At 49.6% G+C, this 17403-nt stretch overlaps 7 protein-coding genes across 7 annotated transcripts; 2 read left to right on the top strand and 5 right to left on the bottom strand.

Annotated features, from left to right (window-relative positions):
* Positions 1-287: 287 nt before the first annotated feature.
* On the top strand, positions 288-2073 carry N7520_010867 (asparagine--tRNA ligase DED81; the record flags this gene model as incomplete). The annotated part of the gene is made up of 2 exons (XM_057144800.1): positions 288-1891; positions 1947-2073. The coding sequence occupies 2 exons, from the start codon at positions 288-290 to the stop codon at positions 2071-2073; spliced, it is 1731 nt and encodes a 576-aa protein (XP_056990554.1).
* Positions 2074-4579: 2506 nt separating this feature from the next.
* N7520_010866 (uncharacterized protein) lies at positions 4580-5082 on the bottom strand (the record flags this gene model as incomplete). The annotated part of the gene is made up of 2 exons (XM_057144799.1): positions 4580-4841; positions 4988-5082. The coding sequence occupies 2 exons, from the start codon at positions 5080-5082 to the stop codon at positions 4580-4582; spliced, it is 357 nt and encodes a 118-aa protein (XP_056990553.1).
* Positions 5083-6782: 1700 nt separating this feature from the next.
* On the bottom strand, positions 6783-7289 carry N7520_010865 (uncharacterized protein; the record flags this gene model as incomplete). The annotated part of the gene is made up of 1 exon (XM_057144798.1): positions 6783-7289. The coding sequence occupies one exon, from the start codon at positions 7287-7289 to the stop codon at positions 6783-6785; it is 507 nt and encodes a 168-aa protein (XP_056990552.1).
* A 2134-nt stretch (positions 7290-9423) lies between these two features.
* N7520_010864 (uncharacterized protein) lies at positions 9424-10380 on the top strand (the record flags this gene model as incomplete). The annotated part of the gene is made up of 2 exons (XM_057144797.1): positions 9424-10188; positions 10315-10380. The coding sequence occupies 2 exons, from the start codon at positions 9424-9426 to the stop codon at positions 10378-10380; spliced, it is 831 nt and encodes a 276-aa protein (XP_056990551.1).
* Positions 10381-11121: 741 nt separating this feature from the next.
* N7520_010863 (uncharacterized protein) lies at positions 11122-12344 on the bottom strand (the record flags this gene model as incomplete). The annotated part of the gene is made up of 3 exons (XM_057144796.1): positions 11122-11812; positions 11931-11990; positions 12139-12344. 3 exons carry the CDS (start codon positions 12342-12344, stop codon positions 11122-11124), a joined length of 957 nt encoding a protein of 318 aa, XP_056990550.1.
* A 1097-nt stretch (positions 12345-13441) lies between these two features.
* On the bottom strand, positions 13442-13774 carry N7520_010862 (uncharacterized protein; the record flags this gene model as incomplete). The annotated part of the gene is made up of 1 exon (XM_057144795.1): positions 13442-13774. One exon carries the CDS (start codon positions 13772-13774, stop codon positions 13442-13444), a length of 333 nt encoding a protein of 110 aa, XP_056990549.1.
* A 380-nt stretch (positions 13775-14154) lies between these two features.
* Positions 14155-16361, bottom strand: N7520_010861 (putative signal transducer; the record flags this gene model as incomplete). Its single annotated transcript, XM_057144794.1, has 2 exons — positions 14155-14459; positions 14507-16361. 2 exons carry the CDS (start codon positions 16359-16361, stop codon positions 14155-14157), a joined length of 2160 nt encoding a protein of 719 aa, XP_056990548.1.
* Positions 16362-17403: the final 1042 nt, after the last annotated feature.

Genomic DNA, 17403 nt, shown 5'->3' with positions numbered 1-17403 from the left:
AGTTATCGAAATTTACCCCTCCAACATGGAACTTTCTCTTGATTGTTACCCGGCAATTTCCAACATTATTCGGCCTGGTGCCATTGATTCATTCCCTGTTGGCATTGGAACTGTCCAGTCTGGTAAGCCTTTTTTTGTACGCTTTATCGTGTGCATACCCCCCTTATCTCTAATGCGATGACTCACATATGAGACACACTATTAATTCGTCCCGCGCAGACACATCCCTCCCCCTCCTCTACAGACTCAATTGGTTGTGCGCATCTTTGCTGTAAATCTCCGCAATCATGGCCCCCACTATCTACATCGACGAGGACGTCGGCCGCGATGATTCCACCGCCACCGGTACCGAGACCGCTCCCTACAAGACCCTCCTCCACGCCATGATCAACCACGAGCCTACCACCGAGGGTATCCAATACCTGACTCGCAAGTCTCAGACCGATGCTGCTGGGGAGGGTGTTGACCCGGCCGCCAAGTTGGAGTGGAAGCCCGCCACCAAGTCCGCCATGAAGAAGGGCACCAACCTCTTTGAGCAGCGCAAGAAGAAGGCCGCCAAGGAGCACGAGCTGGCCATTCGGGAGAAAGCCGAGGCCGATAAGCGCCTGGCTGTTCTGGAAGAGGCTAAGAAGGTCATAATCAAGGAAGATACCTCACTGCCGAAGCCCGTGCGCATTCGTCTGGACAACACTGACCCGGCCGTTGTGTCCCTGCGCACCCCCGAGTCCGATACTCCGGGAACCCGGGTTCGTGTCCTCGGTCGTGTTCACCGCATGCGCGCGCAGAAGGACTACGTCTTCATCACCCTGGTTGATGGTTATGGCTACCTGCAGTGTATCCTGACCGGCGACATGGTCAAGACTTTCGACATCATGACCTTGACTCTGGAGACTTCCATGGCCATCCACGGTGAGATGCGCGCCGTCCCTCCCAAGCAGCACGCCCCCAACGACCGTGAGCTGCACGCCGACTTCTTCACCATCATTGGCAAGGCTGCTGGTGACAAGGAAGCCATCACCAACCGTGTGGCGCAGGACGCCGACCCCCAGACGCTGCTTGACAACCGCCACCTGGTGCTGCGTGGAGAGACCTCATCCTCCGTGATGAAGGTGCGTGCCGCCTGTATCCGTGCCTTCCGCACAGCCTTCCAGGAGAACCGCATGCTGGAGGTGACTCCCCCAGCTATGGTTCAGACCCAAGTGGAGGGTGGCAGTACCCTGTTCGGCTTCGATTACTACGGCGAGAACGCCTACCTGACCCAGTCCTCCCAACTGTACCTGGAGACCTGCCTGCCCTCCCTGGGTGACGTCTTCTGTGTGTGCCCATCTTTCCGTGCCGAGAAGTCCCTCACCCGTCGCCACCTGTCGGAATACACTCATATTGAGGCCGAGCTGGACTTCATCACCTTCACCGATCTGCTCGACCACCTTGAGGCCATGATCTGCCGTGTCATCGACCTGACCCTGGCCGAGCCCGAGATCGCCGGCTACATCAAGAAGCTCAACCCAGACTTCAAGGCCCCATCCCGCCCCTTCCTCCGCATGAAGTACTCCGACGCCATCGACTGGTTGGTCAAGCACGACATCCCCAACGAGGAGGGCGAACCCCACAAGTTCGGTGATGATATTGCCGAGGCCGCCGAGCGCCGCATGACCGACATTATCAACCAGCCCATCTTCCTCACTCACTTCCCCGCCGAGATCAAGGCCTTCTACATGAAGAAGGATGAATCCGACCGCCGCGTCACCGAGAGCGTTGACGTGCTCATGCCCGGTGTTGGTGAGATTGTCGGTGGAAGTATGAGAATGGACGACTGGAACGAACTGATGGCTGCTTACAAGCACGAGGGCATGGACCCCAAGCCCTACTACTGGTACACTGACCAGCGCAAGTAAGTTATTCAACTTTTTCTTACATTTTATCGTTACTAACATAAATTTCAATAGGTATGGTACTTCTCCCCACGGCGGTTACGGTCTCGGTCTGGAGCGCTTCCTGGCTTGGTTGTGCGCTCGCTACACTGTCCGTGATTGTTCGTTGTACCCTCGCTTCACTGGCCGTTGCACCCCGTAAGCGGGTGAAGTAAGTTTCACGTTTATGAGAATCTATGGATTGCATCAGATGGGATTTTGTTTAGGTTATTAAAAGTGGGCCGGATCAATGAGAAGAATTTCCTTTTAGAACATTAATATTTCTGTTAGACTTACTGTAAAGCTACAAAGCAATCATGTCTATATCGACTTGACTGGGTGAATGAAGCTATATTACATGAGGTACCTCCTTAAGGATCCTTTCTGTCAATGCCTAGAACATTACATCCAATGCCCGCGAACATTCCCAGAAATATTTTCCAACTTCTTTACTCCTTGATATTTCTCTTTCTCACTTGCCTATTCTGCACAGGCAAAAAAATAAACGACATCATGTTTCCAGCTAAACCCACCTAATAGCATAGTGAAGAAGGACTAGGGCTATGTAGCCTGCACAAATGCGTAATGGAAAATGTTCACCGTCACAACTCTATCCACATTGATCGATCTCAGCTATCAATCCCCGACGGGAATGCAGCTGAGACAGAGATAGTCCTGACGGTCATAATATAGATGTGCCACTAATCCCAGGAACCAGGCGCGTGGAATCCATATCCAGGTTTAAATTCAGGCTGGGGCTGCAAAGAAAATATGTAGATAGGGATGTGGATGTAGACGTATTCGAAATTTCACGCTGTGACTGAGTGTGGGGGTGCATCCTGTGTAAGTATTGGATTTTCGGTGTAGTTTGTGGTTTGGGATCTAGAATCTGGGTGAGTTTTGACTCCTGCCTAGGCTAAGATAATTTGTTAGTGCTGTCCATGCCAATTCGGATGTGCTGGTGCTGGTGCTGGTACTGCTTCTGCTGTGTGATTCGGGCGAGGGCTAACAGGGGCTCTTGGCCTTGCTTGTTGACACACTTATTCTGTAGCAGCAAGTTAAGGTGGCGAGTCGTGTATCATCATAGGCATGAGAACGTGGCTGTGACTTTCGATTTGGCTGGGTTCGGTAGTTGTATCGCTCTGCAGTCTTCAAGGAAGGATAGGGGGTTGTAGCTGGAACCGGCGCTGGAAGAGTCAAGCTAGCGGCGACCAGTGTCACAATCCAATCTGCGCGAGATCCACGGCATGAACACCTTCTAGTCCAAGTGAGTAGGCCAAAGACCAAAGACCAAAGACTCCAAAGAACAAGAACAAGAACACGAACAATCTACCAGACTGAGCCGCTGTGGCCTGTGGCCATCGGACTTTGTCTGCAGGGATCAGCTGGCCGTTCTTGATTCGGGCTCCATCGCTCTCTCCTACACGAGCCCAGTCCAGTTCAGTCTAGCTCAATCCAGCCCATTCAAGGGGGAGAAAATCACCAAGCTCAGGGAAGCCGCGTCTTCGCAGAAACGAGAGGGTTTCAAGCCGGCAAATGACTGGCCCACAGAGACAGGAGAATATGATCCACAAGCTGCGATGCCATTGCCCCAAGTGTGCGGATACTTGAATCCGTGCCAGCCCACAAGTGCCATTCCGCTTGCCCGTTTTGAGTTCAAGCTGTCTTAGGGCGATCTTGAATATTTGTACACGTTCATATGGTCCTTTGTCTCTTGATGTGATGTTCTCGTACGGGGGAAGTGTTGCTTTTGTTTCTGTACACGTGTACGAGATGACTGGATAACAGGACAGAATAGGTGTTTGTGTGTGCGTTCTTATTCTTGTTCTTGCTCTTGCTCTTGCTCTTGCTCTTGTTCTTGTTCTTGTTCTTGTTCTTGTTCTTGTTCTTGTTCTTGTTCTTGTTCTCTCTCTTGTTCTGCCGATTTCCTTAATCATACGCAGCTCTCTGATTCGTGCTTTGTTGACGTGGCAGGTGATGTCTCGAGTCTTAACTTGGCCACAGGTTGCGGACAACGCACTCCTTATATGTTATATGTTTGGTCGATGGCAAAAGCGAATTCAGGCTTTCCTTTTGGGGTTGATCAACTCTAGTAACGTCCTAGTGCGCAAGCGGCATCCATGGATGAAGTGATTAACTCGAGATCGATGATATCAGGGGCAAAAGTTCCCCTCACGTCCCGTTATAGACCACACTTGATTCTGTTCTTGTGATCAGTTTCCCCTCCTTCAACCTTGCTCGGATTATGCAGTTTTCATACTGAGTTATTCGCCACAGGCTTCAAGGTTCTGCCGGATGCGACGAAATAACAATAGGAGTTCTCAGTACTGGGCTGCAACGTCCATCTCTGGAGTCAGGGACACGAATTCTGAGCACAGATATATCATTTAAGCAAGCAGTTGAGCATTGCTAAAATAATTAAAACGACAAAAAGGCTACATCAACTGCCACCTGCCGGTCTTTGCCACTGTTAACTCGCTTTCAGCATCCCCATCATATCAACACCGGTCAACAGAATTCTCATTATTCGTCAAATCGAAAATGTCGATCTGTGGCACCATTCCCCCAGCATGGAATTCCACGCGCACCCGACTTGACTACCCAAACAAGTCTCTTTCCAAAGGAACCTGTAAATTCGGGAATTCGGGAGTTTCGAGGATTAACCAGACTCATGAGTGACCGGGGTGGGCACCATTAGTGTTGCTGTTCGCAAGGCCAGAGCCTACGGAGAGTCGATCAATTTCCTCAAGGATCTGGTCGTGCGAGGCGCCGGTACGAATTAAGGAGATGACGCTGGCCATTGCGTCCTCGTCACCGGTAGCTATGAAGTCTAGCAGCTTCTTGACCAGGGAGCGATAATGGCTTAGTTCTTGGGGTTCTTGGCCTAGACTTGCACTGGATGTGCCGCTGGATGTCCCGCTGCCACCCAGGCTGTGATGTTTCAGCCCGAGAATCACATGAATGCGTCGACGTCTGGGTATTTCAGACGGCGTTCTGCTTCCACCAAAGGTGTAGGTACCGACAAGAGCAAATAAACGGGCAAAATCAGATAGCAACTTAAAAAACTTGCTACTTACCTCGGGGTTCCAACAGAAGAGGTAGGCTGCCGGTCGTCCTCTGCTGGGACTCCCTGACTGCCAGGCAGATCGCTCGTTGGGCGTTGGTTTGACATATCGAATCGAGTATCGTCAAAGCGATGCTACGGGGAATGGACTTGGGGGGCTCAAGGACTGTCACGCGATGCGAGGATGTTGGATGAAATACCCCTCTCTATGGGTTGTCCTTGCGAAGATGATAGGCGTCTTCGGAAAGACAGTCAGTATAGGGAGATATAACAGACAAGAAGAGGATGAGTAAAATACAATCAGATAGGTCTGGAGGGAGATATGAAAGGATCGGAGAAAGGTAGAAATGAGGTTCATTCAACGGGCGGGAATTGGTGTAAAGGGCAGAACACGGTCGGCCATACAGTTTGCAAGGTGTACTTCGTCCGTACTTGTTTTAAGTATCCCCACTCGGAGAATTGGGCTGCACCGGTGAAACCCCGACAATCAAATAGAAATAAGTCTTGGGTTTCCAAAGAAAAGGCGGGATGCTGAAGAGAAAAGGTCTCCTTCGATCGATTCTCCCCGCCAGACCAAAGATGGATGCATGGGCCATGGCCCAAGTACGAGGCGTAGTGGCTGAACCCGACAGGACGGTTTTGTACATTCAATGGGAGCGTCAGCATTAGGGGATTTCTCCGGTGTCCCGAGCGCAAACAGAGCACCCCCACAAGTTTGAATGTATGGAGAGCCTGATCTATGTCTTCATCTTTGGCTCCTCGTCGGCACCGGAAAAAAGTACCGACCAATGGACGGTTGTACCTTGCTTCTCCTCGGACCCACGAAGTATCGGCGATTTGCCCCAGAGACGTCACTTCCAATTTTTTTTGAGCACGTTAATGAGTATGGCATTCGATGTACCATTTCTTTCTTTGATGATCCGCTATTAGACATGATGATGATGATTGGTTGGTGGTACCAGTCTCCGAGATCCTTATTGGGCCATCGTGAATGCGTGGATCAGGGTCTTTTCCGGACCAAAACAGATTGAATTGTCTTGCAATCGCACTGGAGTCATGTAATATTGATGGCAAAGCGGCATACTTGTTGATGTATTTGCCAGATAGCAGGTTTGAGCTAATTTATCATGGGACACCAATGTACTGCTGCGTCTGGTAAGTATGACTGGATCTAGGGACAGATCGCGAAGCCCTTCGACCACAGAGACGAATTGGAACCGAGCAAATATCACGGAAACGTCCGAGGAGGATCTCATTGAGACAAGAGACAAAATGTCGATGCGATGACAACGCCTGGTTGGATTGGTCAACGATTACTCTCAGCCATTCGCTAGCAAGGTTCAATGGGAGTCGGTCATCGAAAATTCTTGCCGAGCCTTCATCAATAACTCTTTCCGTCTGGGAATCCCTAAACTCTATTTAGCTCAGCTGAATTGATCGGTGAGCCTTTTCAGAGTGAAGGAGAACAAGATGACGATGCAGTGCTTTGGTCGACTCTAGGGATGCAATCAGTCATGGTCCTTGACAAGCTTGATTCTTAGTTTGATCTCGACATCAATGCTGACTCGTTCCTTCCTTTCATAGAGAAACGTAATTCGTCAAATTCGGCAGGCGCGTCTGCATAGCCTCTTTCGGCTTGTAACTGCGATCTTGGATCTCGAACTCCTTTGCGACATGTATTCAAAGCCCATTTCCCCCCCAATGGCCCGGAATTGACCCCTGGGCCTCACAATCGCGTTGATATTTATTGTTTGTGAGAGTATCACCACGAAATCCGACGCGACGTTTCGCCCTGCCCAGATCCGAGGCTATACCGAAAGATCCTTGTGAGATGACATGGCGTCATCAGTAGTGATACACTGCGAGGCACGACCGCATGACTGAATGACGGGATCCATATATGGTGGACATTCGATGGACATCTGATATGACATGTTCAACTTCGACACTGAGGAAGCTCGGCATATTTGGATGTGGACGTATTGGTGACTGGGACATCGCTTGGTCCAACACGCCAGTCGAATCATTACCAGGATATAGCTTGGGTTCACGAGCGTCTTGTAAACTGCAGTGGCCATGACAACATCAGTGCTAAAAATGAAGTGGCTATGCGGGGAGCTCATCATATCTTGTCCAAGGGCGGCCGTTTGGTGTGTGTGGCCTGAGGAGGGGCAGTTTTTTATGCGTGGCTCGCCGATGCTGATACTCGTCATTTGTGGACCAACCAGAAGGAGAGTGGTCTCTGTTCCGTGGGTTTCTGATGGAGGTTTGTGTATGTGTGCAGGATGGGGAAGACCGTGGGCGACGGTCATCATTCTGCATTTCGCAAGAAGCGACTTGAGCTCGAGGAAGTGCGTTTGTCTAAGACAGTCAACACTGTCGGTTGCTTGTGAATATTTTCGTTGGTCGCCGCCTCAACCACGCAATCCGGTCGGCAGAAATATCTTCAGTCGGGGATTTTCAAATGTCAGTGGCAGGTCTATCCATGACCAGGGGCTGGTGTGGCCATTTTGGCTAGATCACCTGAAATTTTTCGAAGGGAGATCATTGTCAGTGATATATGCCCAGCAAAGAACGCAAACGCCTCAAACCATGCCTGGCTCCTAAATATTCCTAAAAAATCGCAGAGGATCTGTGCCCAGGACAGGATTGCCGTTACCCTGCCAAGGACAAAAAGAGGATAGGAGAGAAAATTCCTTATATGGTCCCTCCTTGAGGCGGCACTGGCCTCCGCTCCGTCGTGGAAAAGGGTTCCTGGCGAGTTTATTGGAGCGGCGGCTCCACCTGGCGTTGCTGAACCAAAACAAGCGTCAGATTGACATACTGCACCGAGCCGTGCGTGACGAAGATGGAGTAGTATGAGTGGGGATCCGTCGTATGCTAGCCGATTCAAGGCTGCTACTTGCCTTATGTCGCGAATGGACTCCTGTTTCTACAGGCGCTGTTCTAACGGCTGTGAAGAGATTGTGTTGGGACCATGTCTGTGAGAATGAGGAAAGCAGCAGAGCGAGGAAAATGTATTCGGCCAGCCGGAGCCACCTAGTCTTCGTGGCTGAATGTGAGCCCCGTTTCTGATTGCTTGGCTTTGCGGTGAATCGTCAGTGTGATTGAATGAGTCCTTGCGGATAATGTCTTGTCTTGTTGGACTGTCCGCCAACTAGGCTTTTGCTTTCTGCAGCCCAGATCCACACTGACAGATCCGGTCCAGTCAACATTGTTCTGCAACTCTGCAAATTTACGAAGGGAAGTCAACATGGTTAATTTGAGCCGATGGCGCTGATTCAATATTATGTCTAGGATGACGTTGAACTTGCTTTTTGACTTTCGAGCTGACCAAGGGCGCTAGCGCTTAAGAGTACATCAGAACAAGTACTTTTAAGTTAGTTCGGATCATCAACACTGATAACAGTGGCGAACTACTCTTGTCCAGCAAAGTATCACATCCGAGCCAGAGTGAAATTGCAAAATCATCAAATACATGTAAGTTCTTTGACTACTAAAGTGAGGGGGCAAGAGGCTGTTACCAACCAAATATCGCAGTCGGACAATATCCATGGACGGTGTTCGACAGGTCTAACGATGACGTACTCTCATTTATGTAGCATTTATGTATTTCACAATTGGCAGAAGTTATCGTAACCATTGTCTTCTTTCTTACTCTTCTACTCCAAGTAAGCTTTTGATCCGTGAAGAAATAGTATGCGCCACACTCGCCGAGGTATTCCCGACACTAAGTTGGATCGTGGCACATGGGGTTCAGCCACGGCTGATCGACAAAATCATTGTTCACGTAAAGAAGTTCCCTCGTGACCAACTTGGAGCCAATATTTCATGTTCTGTGCTTAACTTGATCAATCACAGATGACATCGCGCTCTCTATAGAGCAAGCGAATGACCCACACTGAAAATTATGTCCAAATCCCGCATTTCCTTGACTCGGCAATTGTTTCTCGGAATGTGGGAAGAATTCAACGCGTTTCGTCATGCTAGAATACAGTGTCAATTCCTCCCTTGGACAAATCGATTCCAAAATGCTTTAAACCGAGTATTGGATTAACAAACGCCTTATGCGTTTGAAACATCGATATCAAACATCTGATTAACAAGCCTGATCTTGCGATTCTATCTGTGGATGCCGTAGTTAACAAAAGAGCGCGCAACCTGCATTCCTTAACGCGCCACCCCAAAAATGCCCCTATGCCCAACCAAAAAACCCCTTGAAAATTAACATGAGTATTTGAATATCTACTGGATTGGCCGTCGCGTAGTTTTGCCTCCAACTCGACTTCGACAACACCGACAATCGACCATCAGCATCGACCAGCTGAAGTATCAAACAGCCCGCCAAACCAAACACAACCAAGAAAAGAGAGTAGAAACGATAAGATGCACTACTCTCTCCTCACTTTAGCCACCGTGCTGGTTCACACCCAAGCCAATTCCATTCCTATGCCCTACGGCCTAGGCTCAGTCCCAATCCCAGAGGGCCAGCAAAATGGAAACATCGGCGGAATGAACGGCGAGGCCGCTCAGTACTCAATGGCCAACCCCTCGGCCTCGATGATGGCCCAACGCCCAGCACAAAGTCACTACTACATGACACCCATGCCATCATCTGCAAGCCATCAAATCAACATGCACATGTCGATGCACGCATCCGCATCTGCCTCACAGCCCTACGCTTTCTCCGCTGCAGCCCCAACCCCATCTTCCCGTGTCCACTCTCACGGCCTAAACCACGGTATCCACGCCCCCCACGCGCACGAGGGCTTCGCCAAAGCCCCAGATTTTCTCCCAAAAGCTCCCGACTCTGTGAGCTATAATGGCGCATCTTCAAAGTCGGGTGGCTACCACGGCGGAAACGGGAACGGCTTTACTCAGACCCATGGAGATGATTCTAGCAGCGATGGATCTCCCCCCCTGATGATGAATGGTCCTCAAGCTGGAAGCGATAGCGAGACTCCTATGAACTCTGACATGGACTCGGGCTCTGCTACCCCCACGACACCTGAGGCTGGTGCTGATGAGAATATTGCTCCGTTTCCTGGCTCCGAGCCTGGGAGTAATGTAGCTCCGATTGGGAATCCCATGTTGCCTGGTTCGAACGTTGCGCCTGTTTTGCCGCAGAAGTCGCATGGTGCTGATGAGGGGAATGGGTTTTGCTTGGGGCAGTGCTACGCGAGTCCTGATGATGCGAAGTGTGAGAAGCCATATGTGAGTTTCTTTCCTTTCCGTTTCCGTTTCCTTTTCTTTCCTTCTGTTTTTGGAGATGAATCGATGGTCGATAGTTGGCATGGCTCGTAACTTGTCGAAATGGTTAAACTAACTGAGCTTATTTAGTCTTCACCTATCTACAATGACCAGAACGGTTGCTACACGTGCTGCATCACCTCGCCTGACTTTTAAGTTTGGAGTTTGCTAGCCAAGCTAGGATATTCCGTTTCACTGGATCTGGGATCTTCACTTGGGTTACTGGGAGGTATCTAGGATATATGCGCTTTTTATCTTGATGTCGCCACCATATGGTCGGCTTTGACTCGTGCCTCTTTGATTATCTGTTGCCCTTGGTCTGTAGTATCAGCCCTCCATCCGGAGGTCCGAGGTCAAATTTCTATACCCCAGCTCGGGGCGTTTTTGAATTGGCGGGCAATAGTGTGATTGGTTGTTTTTTGGGTTGTGGCTAAGGGTGTGCTGTTTTATACTTGGTTTCGACTAGATATGGTTTTTACTCCGATGTCTGTTTCCGTTTTAGGTATGTTAATTTCGACTTTAATTCTATGATAACCTTATTCTTATCTTTGATTCATTTCCGGGTAAACACTTTGTACGAAGCTACTACATCCGATGGTTGTTTCCTGTTTTGAAAATTCAGGCATCATCGCTCTGATCCGATGTATGATGTAATATAGATACAAAACTTGGAACTCATTTTCTACTTAATTTATGCTACCAAGATTGTTGGAAGTATTCAAATCTGAAGAATGTGTATAGTTGCAGTCATTATAATCTATTTGCTATCAAGTCAAACATCAAGTCCATCTAGCAATCCGTAAAATCATCCTCACGCTCCGAGGGACATAGTCAAAGAATCCAAAACCAAAGATAAACAAAATCAGAACCAAAGATTTTTCGTAATCCATTATTGAATCAAGCCGATCCAACACGCGCGGACCCGCCGCCACGCACCATAGAAATCGGCGCCGTCTTCTCCACACGCTCATGCTCATGCGCATCCTCCCAGAGATCACCATCAACAACCTTGACAGGAATGCCATCCATACCGAAATGCGGCATAACGAGTTCAACCCCCTTCTTAGCACTAGTCATACTGCCAAAGTAAGGGTTGTGGCGCGGAGGAAGAGGGCGCTGAGCCGGTCCAGACGCAACCTGGTACATGGCGAGGTCGTCAGATGCGTTGCTGCTGAAGGAGCTCGCAACGGTAGACGGAGTGTGCGTCAGAGATGGCACGTTCACTCCGTTCGCTCCGCCTACTAGAGCGGGGAGGCTGGAGGTGCTCCGGGCTGCACGGCGGGCTAGGAGGGACTCGTTTCCACCGTGGAATTTGGAGAGGTAGTTCCAGGCGTCGGAGGATGCGAGGGAAGCCGAACGGGTGGAGAGTAATACTGGCTTCCATTCAGTGGGGTCGAGATCTGATTTGGCATCATGCATGTAGTCGGGTATCCGGATGCCTGGGATTGGGCGGGTGGGCGTCATTGGGGCGACGATGGTGCGTGGGGAAAGAGGAGGAGAGTGAGGAGGTGTTGTGGAGATGGAGGACATGTTGGTCATTGAGGGCATTGAGGCGGAGAGAGGTTTGCAGGAGTCTTTGCGGCGACAGCTAAGTGGGAATTAGCTTGAGTTTCGAGTATATACTAGTAGTATGTATGGGATGTGTAGTGGGAAGGACGGGAGGACCAAGTCCTATAAATCAGATAGGAGTGGAATTTTGCACGTACCTTTCACTGCAGTATAGGATAGAGTTGTTAGGGACGGTTATTTGTTCCTCGCACATGGCACTGTGGACAAGTTAGCCTATTTAAATTTTCTTATACAATCAGGATCACACGATGACGGCAACTGGCATGCAAGGATAGGATGTCCCTGCAGGGGCCACTGATAAGAGCCTTCAAAACCCAAATGTGGAAGAAAACAAACCCAACTTACCAAAAGTTGAGGAAGCTAGCAGCCATGTCGAATTCGTCTTCGTCCTTGACTCCCCGAGCAGTAGAGCCAGAGCCAGAGCCAGCGCCCAATTTAGAGATTGAGACGTTGACAGCTGAAGTGCCTCTCCGATGTAAAGCAGGACGAGACAATTTTGACTTGGTATGAGGAACAGAAGGGGAACGACGATGAGAAGTTGACTGAGTCATATGGATGGCGGTGAAGCCGTGGGCTTCATTCAAATGCCTCACTATCTTATCTTGTGTACCTTGCGCCTTGGACTGGGACAAGTGGAGCTCCGGATTCGAAAGGAGCACGAGCACAATGAGGGATTAAGGACACCGTTTTGACCGCTCAGGAATTCTCGGGATGATGCAGATGATTTTTTATTTCCTTTTAATCTTTTGGGAATTCGGCAAATATGTATGTTCTCCAGGAAACACAGGGAATGACGAATGACTGATAAGCCTTCAGGGTCAGTCTTTGGGTTTTAAATTCTGACGAGAACTGGCCGGGGGGATCATTATCATCCGGTGTGGGGGGGAGGAAAGATAAGGTCGCAGCCAACGGGAAGAGGGAATTAACATACCGATCCAAAGTCTATGAGATGATCGGGACTGATAGGGGCAAACGATATGAAAAACACTTTTCAGATGTTTGTTGTTCAAGATTACAGGAAAAAAAGGAGAAGAAACAAAGTGCCCTGGGGGTGTATAAGTATCTGGGAGAAGAGAAGGAAAACGTGCTCATACGTTCTAGACTTCGGATGATCTTCCCTTGGTTGAGAGGATTCCCTTTTCCCCCCACCTTCTCTTTCTTTTACCCACTCTGTACACGCAACGTAGTGGATGACTCAGTCTCCGCAAACAGTGGTGTCATGGCTATTATTTCTATTTGTTCCTATATTTATCACAGTGGGACAGTCACCACAAAACACCACTCTTTTACTTCATGTTGTTTTAGGTCTTCCAGAGTTGAGATTCTGAAGAACGAAAATCACTCTAGAATCTCCCAAGGTATACGCTCCAGATCCAGTCTAGATCCCTGAGAAGAGCCCGTGCTCTATCGATACGCAGTTCTGCAGCCCGATTTCCCGGTTTGTGTACTTAGCCTGCATAGGGCAGGGAGCCAATCTCCGGAGGGGTCGGATCTGGCGTGATCGAGGGGTTATCACGTAACTACTAGCTACGCCTTAACCCTAACCCCTGGACAAATCAACCTTGAATCTCACATAGACACATTCCCACGCCATATCGTGCCATAAATTACATGCCGAATATTCTCAAATGTTTTATAGACTCAAATCCTATCCAAATGGCGAGGGACGAGTGACAATTGACGACTCCCAGAATCGGAGGCAAACCTGCCCAAATCGATCGGTGTTCTCGAACCCCCGGAAACATTTCCCCACTCCACTGTGACACACCCTTGACACGTCGAGTCTGTGCTTGGTGCTTGGCAGGTTGCGTGTGCTTGGCCATGTCCACTCGATAAGAATTCTAGACTTGAATGCCTGGCAATCAAATTCTGCAGACACCTCGTCATCCTTGTTTGTACCCATAGTCTGGATCATACTAATCGTCGATCGTACGTTGATCTGTTTTGGGTCGCTGGATCGGGTCTGGGGCTGCGGAGTCATTATGGAGACAGTTGCCTAGAATGTAAGACGTCAAAACAAACCAAACAGTCAAAACAGTATAAATAGAGTACTTCGGTGGGCCCATCGGAAGATGGCAAAAGGTATTGCGTAGACGTGTAGTCGTGTGTCACGTCAGAATATTTCAGAGTTTTTTGTGTATTGCTTCACTTTGACTCCCGTCGTCTTCCGTTGCCGTCCAGGGGAAACGTTCCCGTAATTGGATTCCTGGTCAAGGCCCATTGTTTAACAAAGTTTTCAAGTCGATGATTCAATGTGGAGTAGGGATGATGTTGACAATTATTATTTCGGTATCGTGTCCAGATGCTTTATTTGGGTATCTATATACAGGTATGACATATCGTACATTCTCAAACACGGCTTCACCGATCAATATCCATCGGTTCGGCTGTGGCCTTTGCTGGTTCCGCCTTGTCCGTAGACTCGGTCGGGGTTTGCTCATATTCGTCGGCACCCTTCTCCTTACCCAGGAATCGGGCGGGCACACCTCGTGCGGCAGTATCGGTTGGTCCTACGAAACAACCTAACATGCCACTCCAGACGTAGCCTTTCGATATAAGATTTCGAATTTGTCCGTATGCAAAGGAATTGGCATAGGGAAGAGATGTATCAGGGTCACGATAACGAGAGGGTAATGAGGTGATAACACACAATGAGGACGAGATTTCTAGAACAAGTTAGCGTCGTCACACTAGAACATGGAAAGAAACGTACTGGCCAATCGCGCAGGCCGCCTGGCGTTAAAGTAGATGCTATACTTCTTGCTGTGTGCGGTCTTGTCATCAAAGTTCTCGAGGATCGTCAGATTCCGCCCCGTGTGCTCGATGATTGGAGGGGGTAACGGGATCTCGGGTTGGGCTGGTGTTTCATTAATTGCAGGCGGTTGAATTGGGCCTAATTCAGGGACACTTGGGCCTTCGATCGCATTAATCTCGGGTGGCGCGGCCAGGGCTGCTGCATCAGCCGGGACTTGAGGGGTTTGAGGAATTTGAGGGGCCAATGGCGGGGTCACAGATGTGGCCGGGAGAGTAACCTGTTCCGACAAGAGCTCTGACGCACTAGGAAGATTGGCATGGGCGGCAGCTTCTGAAGTTGGTGTATCTGTGCTCGTGGGAGGGTTGGCATTTGTGGTCATTGGCTCGCCCGCCTTGGGCTCAGGCTTATCTATATCCATGGCATCGGCGTCATTCGTAGAAGGCAACTTTGCCGGTTTATCAGATGATGAGGCCACGGGATTTATAGTAGCAGGGTCACGTCGAGTCACGATCTCCACGATAGGTAGGGGGTACCCTTGTGGAGATTTGCGCGGGGGGTCTGAAAGTGTTTTGGCATCCCCCTCTTTCTGCTCTGACTCCGGTTTTTTATCTGCATTCTTCTCTTCTTGATTGACAGCGAGAGATGCTGTTGGAACAGTTGGCTGCTTGGGAGCAATTTGTTCCAGGGATTTGTCGCCTGGTATGGCCTGGTCAACAGATTCTGAGGCTATAGTGGCTCCCGGGACCGTAGTGCCCTCAAGCGCCGTCGGAGGTAACGTGCTGTCAGGCTGAGATAATGTATTTGTTGGTTGAGCAGGAAGGACAGCAGCAGCAGTAGGAGTAATAGAGGGGTCGGTGGGAGGCACAATCACTGGAGCACCTGGGACACTGCTGCCCTGGGGTTGCGATGGTTTCTCCTCCCTTTCTGACTTTTTCTTCTTGGGCGCGTCTTTCTCCTTGATTTTGATCTCTGCTTTACCCACTCGGGTGAGGTTGCCATTCACCCATGTAGCCACACCACTCCAGTAAGATATGACCGGCCCATCCAGTCGACGGTTCTGAAGAGCTTCAATTTTCGCCCGTCGTTCATCCGCCTTCCTTCTTTCTGCTTGTTCCCATCTGTTCAGACTCTTGCTGTTGGTGCGTTCAATCCGTTCAGCCACCGCCAAATGGTCCTCCTGTGTCATCGCCTTCGGCTTCAGGTGGGCCTTCCGTTTCTCTGCCTCCTTCATGGTCGCAATGATACGGACCCGCTTCTCCTGGCTGTCCTTCAGACGAGCATGTGTCATTTCCTTGTTGACCATTGTCTGCCGCCGTGACGATGAACGTGTCGGGCCATCCTCCACGGTTGGGAGCCAGGAGATCCGTTCGGACTTCTTCTTCGGGCGGGGAGGTGCTGGGATCGTGGTGGTAATGGTTGGATCGATCTTGACACGCTTGCGTAGGGTTTGGAATCGGAGATCATTCTGTGTTCGACGCTTTTTGCGTTCTGTCTTTTGTAGTTCCTTCTCGCCTTCGAAGTCGTTAGTTGCATTGGGTCCCTGGTCATCGTCGTCGTCGGATGAGGAGTCCAGCGCCATATCATCATCTTCTGCCCCTTCATCGATTGCAAAGTCATTGTCATCTTCCACCTCTTCGAATAGTAAAGTGAGGTCGTCGTCGGCGGCGGCATCGATTAAAGCGGACATGTGTAGACCAGCGGTGCTTCGCTTTGCGCGTCCTTGAACCAGAGACTCTGGTTGTACTTCTTCCTCCTCGTCCTCCTCCGAGGACTGAAGTCCTGCATATGGGTCTGTTTCCGATACATCAGCCATGATGAATATAGGATTATGTTGAGACCAAGTGGTGTGATCAGCACGGGTTCAATTAAGACGCGACCGGGGAGAATCCTCCGCGGCGCTAGATGAAGATCAAGTGTGGCGTCTAAGTTAGTGTGTGGCTAAATATGTGCCTGAATAAGTAGGCCACAATGTACATCAAACTAGGCACGTGTCTAATTGGAACAAGTTCTTTACTCTGTACATAGCATAGTAAGGATCTGTTGAGAATACCTGGCTAGCTACTCAGCTCCTCGACATGAACTCAACCATTCCTCACTAACTTGCAATTCCTCCGGTTGATCGCCACTATTGGGTTCGGTGCCTGCGTATCCCTCCCGGTTATTCCGCGACTTCAAAGCTTGGCAAGATCTCGCAGCGTTCTACCTCTTCCGGTTGTATGAAGTTCTGCATGCGATGCAGAATTTGTACACTAGTGTTGTGTTGATCACACGATTTTTCAATGGGCCAGTGATAACTAATTTGTAGCTCTTAAGCGCCCAAGATTCAAGACACGTACTCCCGTACCTGAACCATCCCTTGCAGGGCACCACTCAGAACCAGTCTTTGAACTTGTTTCGGACCAACATCATAACCGTCCCCTTGCATAGCCAATTGCATCACTTCGGTCAGATCATCTCATCACAAGTCCCATAGGATCTGTTCCTATTTGAGTCTTCAAAGACATGACGCAGCGGAATGCGGGGCTTCGGTTGGTTCCCACTGGTCTTCAGTCACCGAGCAAGGCATGTCATGGGGGCAAAACAGTCCTAGGGTGTCTGGAGTAATCTGAGTACATAGAATATCTGCTGCAGTAATCATTAAACCTTAGGTATTGACTACTCCATACTCCAAGTGTTTCCTCAAGTTAATGAGTTGTTCCCCAGGCAGACACCTGATTTTTTGGGTCTCCAGAATGACATCGATGGGGCTGTGTTCCTGCCGTATTTCCGTGTAAAGAGTAGAACTGAGTATACAGAAAAACAAAGGAACATCGCATATCATATTTATCATATTTACCTTTCAGAATTTGAAAGTC

Source organism: Penicillium odoratum (assembly GCF_028828045.1).
Source record: "Penicillium odoratum strain IBT 22623 chromosome Unknown utg000008l_segment0_segment0, whole genome shotgun sequence".
Classification (NCBI taxonomy): Eukaryota; Fungi; Ascomycota; class Eurotiomycetes; order Eurotiales; family Aspergillaceae; genus Penicillium; species Penicillium odoratum.
This window is presented reverse-complemented; position numbering and strand designations above follow the sequence as displayed.